The 8195-nt window shown below is 40.8% G+C and overlaps 1 protein-coding gene across 1 annotated transcript; it reads left to right on the forward strand.

Moving 5' to 3' along the window:
* Positions 1-2051, forward strand: six1b (SIX homeobox 1b). The gene is made up of 2 exons (XM_014033532.1): positions 1-859; positions 1348-2051. Exons 1-2 carry the CDS (start codon positions 300-302, stop codon positions 1640-1642), a joined length of 855 nt encoding a protein of 284 aa, XP_013888986.1. The 5' UTR covers positions 1-299; the 3' UTR covers positions 1643-2051.
* Positions 2052-8195: the final 6144 nt, after the last annotated feature.

Genomic DNA, 8195 nt, shown 5'->3' on the forward strand with positions numbered 1-8195 from the left:
CTGACGCACTGCCTCTGGGGAGGAAACGGAGCCGCAAACTCAGTCCTGCTCTGCTGTACTGGGTGCAGGGCAGAGGGAGAGCCAATCACCGAGACGCACGGGCTCCCTTTAAGCCTGACATATCTTCCAACAGGAACAAATTGTCCCAACAATCAACATCCCCAATCTGCTGCGCGCATCAGGAGGTTGGAGAGGACTGGATAGAGCCCAGGCCTGACGGGACTGCGCTGAGGCGAGACGCTTTTCAGGACAAACAACCCGCTTTGGATTCCCGGACGGAGGAGCGAGCTCTGGACACCATGTCAATATTACCGTCCTTCGGGTTTACGCAGGAGCAAGTGGCGTGCGTCTGCGAGGTGCTGCAGCAAGGAGGGAACCTGGAGAGGCTCGGCCGCTTCCTGTGGTCTCTGCCCGCCTGCGACCACCTACACAAGAACGAGAGCGTCCTGAAAGCCAAGGCGGTGGTCGCCTTCCACCGGGGGAACTTCAGGGAGCTCTATAAGATCCTGGAGAGCCACCAGTTCTCGCCGCACAACCACCCCAAGCTGCAGCAGCTCTGGCTGAAGGCGCACTACGTGGAGGCGGAGAAGCTGCGCGGCCGGCCGCTCGGCGCGGTCGGAAAGTACCGGGTGCGGAGGAAATTCCCGCTGCCGCGCACCATCTGGGACGGCGAGGAGACCAGCTACTGCTTCAAGGAGAAGTCCAGGGGCGTCCTGCGGGAGTGGTACACGCACAACCCTTACCCGTCCCCGCGCGAGAAGAGGGAGCTGGCCGAGGCCACGGGACTGACCACCACGCAGGTCAGCAACTGGTTCAAAAACAGACGGCAGAGGGACAGAGCCGCTGAGGCCAAAGAGAGGTACGGTCCAGACATTTTCTCTTGACTGTCGTTAAATAAAATAAAAACACGAGAAGAAATAAATACACATTTAATTGTTAGGAAAAAAGTAAAGAAACGAGATGAYCAAATAAGGGTCTTTAACCTCGTTTGTTGTTTTCAAAAGTTTGAGTTCAAGTTCGGCTTTATTGTCAAATTACRAAATAAAAACTGCTCAAATGTAAATGATGTTGACAGATGTAAGCTTCTGGGAGAAACTGAAATGAGGCAGAATAAAAGCAGAAACAGAAAATCCAAATCAGAGTCAAGTAAGCTGAAATCTAAAAAAGAAGGCGTTTGTTTTTATCTGAGGCCTAAAGTTTTATATTCCCTCTCTATATTCTATATATATATATATATATACACTGTCTATATATATATATATATATATATACTGTATATATACTGTATATATACTGTATATATATATATATAAATGTTTTGTGACTTTTCCTTGTCTATATTTGCAGAGAGAACAGCGAAAACAACAACGCAGGCGGCAACAAACAGAACCAGCTCTCTCCTCTGGACGGAGGAAAGTCCCTCATGTCCAGCTCGGAGGACGAGTTTTCTCCCCCACAGAGTCCCGACCAGAACTCTGCGCTCTTGCTCCAGGGCAACATGAGCCACCCCGGGGCCTCCTCTTACCCCATGTCCGGCCTGGGGGCCCCACAGCCGGTGCACGGCATGCACGGACACCCGCACCAGCTGCAGGACTCCTTGTTGGGACCTCTAACCTCCAGTCTTGTGGATTTGGGCTCTTAAAGAAGCCGTTTCTTCTATTTGACGAAACCAGAAGAAGAAGAGGGGAAAAAAAGGGAAGAGAACTGATTAATGTATCAGATTGAACACATGTATAAAATAACACTATTGTAGCCTAACTTCTAATAATATAGACTGACTTATCTGTCGTTAAATTTGGGTTAGAAATGAATTCCTTGACGCGCTTAAATCACACCATCCCCTCAACAGATTTTTATTTCTCCTGAAAACACATAAAACGGACCTTTAAAAAAATACTCATTAGGACTGCCTATTTGCTTAATTTATGATTTTATTTTATTATTATTTTTTGGTTAAAGCATAAAGAAAAAAATTATAGCAACCGATGGAAACTAAAAGGTATCGTTTTCATTAGAGTCATGATAGTTTCCAATAAAACTAAACTATTGCATTTGTCTGTGTGTTATTTGTCTAAAAATAGACAATATTTTTATGGACCTTTTTCTAATTATTCCATGAATAATTTTGAAACTGGCAAAATAATTTAGGTTGAGTTTTAAAGAAATGACAAGAGTTGGGTTTTAATAAACAAAACAAATTTGCAGTGCTTCGACTTAAACGAAAGAGAAAGAGATTAAATCTGCATGTTTCACTTTTTCACCTTTAAATAATAAACAAAAACAAAACAAACACACAAAAAGAAAAGAAACTCAGATTGAAATGAGAGTCAACATCAGCAGCTGTCTGTCATGTGTACACAGGAAGCAGCTCTATTCGGAAAGCACAAATGTTTGCCTACACATGATTTTTATTTATTTTTTAATATTTCCGCCATTTTTAGCCTGAGTGCTGCGGATGGTTAGCTTTGTTTAAAGTTCTTGTGTTTTCTTTTCTCTGCCTGTCTGTTGAGGATCATGGGAAAGAGTCAGAACTCAACCTTTTACCATCTAGACTAAAAAATACATAAGAAAATATCCCACAAAATGTATAAATACACAGATTTCTAATAATTAAAAAACAAGACAATAAATGCCAATAATTACTTTAGACTGACAGCTCAAACAACAACAACAACAACAACAACAATAATAATAATAATAATAATAATAATAATAATAATAATAATAATAATAATGCAGGATTTTAGTGCTGACCCCCTCCTCCTCCTCCTCTCTGCTCATGTCAGAGTAAATTGTTTTGAGCAGAGAGCACCGAGGATTTCCTGAGAATAATCTGAACCAGTCGCTGCTGCCTCACCGCCTGATTACGAAGATTGCCAGGGCTGCAGCCTCAGTGGAAGGACCCTGAGGTGTTCTGCATCTTATAGAAGCTTCTTTTTCCCCCATTTTTGCCCTTTTTGTTCCCTCCTGTTCCTCTTGTTGTTGCTGCTGAACCCAGCCCATCATTATCCAGCTTCTCTCTCTCTCTCTAGTTTATTTCTATTTTATGGACGTGATGTCTCGCTCTCCTCTCCAGACCTTCCGTCAGCAAGGTTTATTTTTTAAWTACTATTTTTTATTTTTATTAAATCAATAACAGGAGAACCAGGGATTGCAGAAGAATTTTAGGCAGTGTCAATTTCCTGCTCATTATCCTGTTTTAAACTTATCTTACGCTTTAACACTGAACAGTTTTGAATCGACCAACAGTGAATAACATTGAATTGACTCATCAGTTTGTAGCTATTGAAGAAATACAAATTGTAGACTTGTATAAGTCTGTGTAAGGTTAAACCTGTGACAAAACATGRTAATTAAAGTGACAGCGAGGAAAATTCATTGCTTACAGAAAAAAGTTAACTGAAAAAACGTGTTTCAGTGTCTTTAAGTTTGAATCTGCATTGGATTATGAAGAAGGGCTTCATTTTAATGCAATTTGAAGCCTTTTTTGTAACTGCAGAATGATTTCTGATGGAATTTAAAGGGAAAAAGCTAAAAATGTGGCGTGAAATAGTCACGATTCAGTATCTGGGGATCTTTAAATTAAAAGCATGAGGACACGTTTTCTATATTGCTCTTTATATAGAAAACAACCTGACATGCTGACATTGTGTGTAATAGAGTTTTACCGTAGTTTAAATYCATGTGTTGACTCACTCATTGTGTGTTTAAATCAGCAGAGGTCAGAACAAAGGTCCTGTAGATCTATGATTCTGAGAACAACATTTGTCCTTCTGGCACAGTGCTTGGTCAAATATTCACAAATTAACAAATGCGTGATCACAAAGCCACCGAGGAGACTCCTCATACCTGTTAATCTAATGACAACATGGCCAGCAGAGCACAGACTCTGCAGGAATTAAACAGACTTGCACCACATGACAGCCAGAAGCTGCCGAATCACCTCCAGGATGTGCAAGACTCTAAAAGCAGCCCAGCACGGAAACTCCTCCAGAGCTTTTTAATCAAACCTAAATCCTTCGTTTCCAGRGAGAGGCCAAGCGCCATCCGTCTCTCTGCCGTTTTGTGCGACAAGTGCAAGTGGAGGGCCTGTTCTGGCCCATGTGGGAGACAAAAGATGGAGGCATAACGTCAGCCTGAAGCAGGCCAGTGCCAGTAACAACAGCTGCTGATGGCAAACAGAGCACGAGTCATCAAAAGGGTATTTCATTTGTCAGAGGCGTAAGTGGCAGTGGCTCTAAATCAACAGCAGGAAGGGCCCTGGCYTGTGCAAATAAACACGGAGAGTAGCCCGCGTGAGCCCCGGGTCAGTGTGTTCTCTGGCTCCGGAGAACATCAGACGAGGACACAATTTAAAATCTGGGAGAATTGTTGGTTTAAACTGCCTGTATGGTCTGGTAACTAATGCATGTGTGTGTGAGAGACTGTCCCAGGTATCCATAACTAAGGGCTGCATGAGGGGTGTGTGTGTCAGAGGAGGGAGGGGGCATGATGAGGGGGACAAAAGGATCTTTTCAGGTCCGCGAGGGGTGGAGGTGGGGGGGAGCAGGGAGATTTTCTTACCAATGATGCATGGATCTGACAATGATCCTGCCTGGACAAACCTGGAGGTGCTTGTGTGTGTGTGTGTGTGTGTGTGTGTGTGTGCGTGCGTGCGTGCGCACATGCAGGAAAGTTTCTTAGGAAAACAAAAGAAAACCTCCCTTTTAAACTAAACGTTTGCTTCTCTCTACAACATAAAAACCAAAGATTTGGCACCGCTCTGCCTCAAACATGGTCACTGCACTGATATGGGGGCTACAAGCCAAATACACACACACACCCCTCCACCCCTCATGCTCCCAGGAGCAGGAAGTCATTCAGGAAGCTTCTATGTGACAGAGCTGAAAGAAATATTTATCTCTTTCCTTCAGTCCTCTGAGTGATGCATGACCCGAGGTTCAGACGTGAGGAGGAGGAGGAGGAGGAGGAAAACTCTGAGGACAAACCCTGCATATTAGAGGTGTTAAATAGCCTGTTCTGTGAGGGCCAGCAGCAGCATCTTATGTTATTTGATGAAGGAGTGGGGACTGATGTAATGCACTGCAGAGGGGAAACGAACAGAAGACAAGATAAGACGTGCTGAAACTGTCAATAAAGGCGAAATATGTCCAGGAGGCACGGGCTCGCATGACAGACCCTGGCTGAGACAAAGGCCGGCTCTGGTTTCTCCCAATATTTTTGGAGCTTGAAGAGAAAGATGATAGCGGTTGGTACCATTAGTCTTGTGTATTTGGTCCAAAGAGTGACTTCAACTTGAGATGGCTTTTTTTATGAAAAGAAAAGTGAAAAAAAAACTCACGAGGCCTGGATGTCACTTTCAGACGTGATAAATGAGTAACAGGAAGTACAGAGGGTTTTTACCAAAAATGAGGGAATAGAAGCAGGATTCAGGTTTAGTTGAAGGACATATCTGAAGATACATATACAGGTGCACAACTGTTCCTGTCAGACAAAAAGACGAAACAGAGAAATATTACCTGTTCGTGACAACAGTTCCTTTAATCCTTTGTATTTATTGATAACTCCACAAAATAATACAAATATTTATCATTTTTGTAGGAACCAGAAAACAAAAGTGAACTTGAAAATGTTAAGTTTGGTCTTTTATCTACAGGTTAAATTATGTATTTTGCTGAATTTAAAGTTTCTGTATTCTCACTCTGGGATTTATTTTATTTATGTGAAACAGAAGCAACAAAAAATTAAACAAATAATTTTCTATTTGATATTAATCAGTTCATGGCAAAAAAGTCACATTATAGGGAAACAAAAGTTTAAATTAACATGGCTGAAAGAACAGATGTGAGTTAAACACATGAGCTGTTTATATTTGAGTAAATATCCTGAGGGCTGATGATGTCGTCTTCTTATTCCATGTTTTATTCAGTGTGCATCTCATCAGAATTCATCTCTAACATGAAGTTTCTTCAATCTTTTAGGCTCACATGTTTGATTCAAAACTTTTTTCCACATTTTCTAAGTTAATATTAAAATGACAAGTTTTCCACAGGTGTGCTGCTGGTTCCAATATGTCCACCCAGGTTTGATGTTTTATTTATGAAAGGAGTGGAACTGTTTATTTTGTTCAACACGTGTCTATGGTGGTTTGATTAATTTGTTTTTATTCGATCAGCCAAATCTCATTGAAAGACTGTTTTATCAAGGGAGATTGGGCCTGCAGAAAACCTAAACATGCACGTCTTTTAGACTTGAGAAAACCTACAAACARGAGGAGAACTCCACACAGAAAGACCCTAGGTCCAACCCCGGCTTGCAGGACCTTGAGGCAACAGTGCTAACAGCTAATCCACCACCATGTCCAATTTTAAAGTGTCTAGAAAACCTCCCCCTCAGATGAAAAGTAAAATCAGTGTTTGATCAAATTGTTTTTTTTTTCAAATAGATTTATAGTATTTTGTTTTTTCATCTGTTTAAAAGGGTTATAAATGTCTCTAATTACTTTAGCGCAAAGTTTGTCTCATTTTATTTATGTCATGTGATCCAAAATATTCAAACTGTTCAGTCAAAGAAACAATTACATCARTACTTTTTAGAACAATGGACTGCTTTGACTTTTGTTTTATTAAAAATTAGGTTCAATATTCTGTCACTACATTTGTAAAAGAAAAAAAGCAGAAATTTAAAACATACTTCAAAAAAGAAACAATTTAGGACTGAAGATGCACGAATGGTTTCATACTGCCCACATTCATAACTGCAGAAAATGTTTTTCAATTCAATTCAGTTCAATTCAATTCAATTCAATTCAATTCAGATTCTTCTTTTATGATCTACTTGTAACAGAAATAATTAAGAAAACATAGTGCTAATTCATACTTCCTTCAACTTCTATGTTAACATGAGCTTTAAAATGCCACAAGAAATAGTTTAAAATTAGATCATATTATTCTGAATGGACTTTCAACCAATCAATAAAAAATAATTAAAAACAAAACAACTTGAATATTATTATTAACAAAGTTTCACATTAAAGATTTCATGCTCAGTACATAGCTCATAAAGTCACAACAGACAGATACAGTAATACAGTTTTGACGGTCTTAAACGCATCAACATGCCTTCTAAATATTGTCACGATGCATTAAATACATTTCTTTCAGCATTTATGCTGCAAGCTGAGTCAACCCTTCTGGGATGAGTTGTAAAATAATGGCACTGACAGGCATTCTGCTATTTTATGTTAAGAATTTTCTTGATAAAAGGACAAAATAAAATTGCAACAATTAAATATCAATAAGTTATTTTAGGAGCTTCTTAGCCTGCATGAAGCTTTGGAAATCTTAAAATCCACTTGAAGCAACACATCAGTCCATCCTAAACCCACTTTATCCTGCTCTGGCTCACAGAATAAACTTTTCTGAAGTGATTCAAAACTACCAAAGCTGATTAATTATTTTGTAATTTAAAAAAATGTATTAAAAACAGGAGCAACATGTTGATTTTGGGCATCTCTAACAGAAACAGACATGACTAGAGTCTATTTATTTCCCATAATATATTTATAATTTCACATTATATGTAATGTGGCTCTGCTGCTTGTTGTCCAGACCACGAGTCCATCAGCTGAAAAACACCCACAGGTCAACACACACAGCTGCTGCAGGCTCTCTGGGGCTTTTTGAGGCGTGGCATGGACAGCAGACACAACAAGAGGAAGCAGAGAGGGATATGGGATAATGAAATCTATCTCCTGCTCCCAAGGGGCATCACCTCACCTATCCCGAGGCTCGCAAATAGCTCGAGTAACCAAAATGATCCAAACACCCCCCTCAAAGAGCCCAAACCACACAGCTATACCCTTCGAGAGGAGCGTTGTGAAGTTCGGACCTTGTTTGTTTGCCGATGGTGGAGTGACATCAGCCTAAATCTGAGCTGCCATCTTACCCCCCCCCCTCTCCCCCCCCATTCTTCATCTTCATACTGCAGGGTGGGATAAAATAGCCGCCTTGGTTCCTCAGAGAGGAAGAACAAAAAAGAGAGAAAACATTCAGGAAATGAAAGTTGTAATATGATCCCCAGTGTGCCCAACGTCTCCCTGAGCAGAGACAAAAGACCCAGAGAAAAACTGCAGGGCCAATTTTAGCCAGTAGATGACAGAGGATGAGGGAGGGGAATAAAAGGACATCAGAGCA

Source organism: Austrofundulus limnaeus, unplaced genomic scaffold (genome assembly GCF_001266775.1).
Source record: "Austrofundulus limnaeus strain Quisiro unplaced genomic scaffold, Austrofundulus_limnaeus-1.0 Scaffold1769, whole genome shotgun sequence".
NCBI lineage: Eukaryota > Metazoa > Chordata > Actinopteri > Cyprinodontiformes > Rivulidae > Austrofundulus > Austrofundulus limnaeus.

Bases quoted from the DNA above. Each gene is read 5' to 3' on its own strand.
- six1b (XM_014033532.1), top strand. From the start codon at position 300: ATGTCAATATTACCGTCCTTCGGGTTTACGCAGGAGCAAGTGGCGTGC. The intron at 860-1,347 runs GTACGGTCCAGA...CTATATTTGCAG, and splicing joins GCCGCTGAGGCCAAAGAGAG to AGAGAACAGCGAAAACAACA.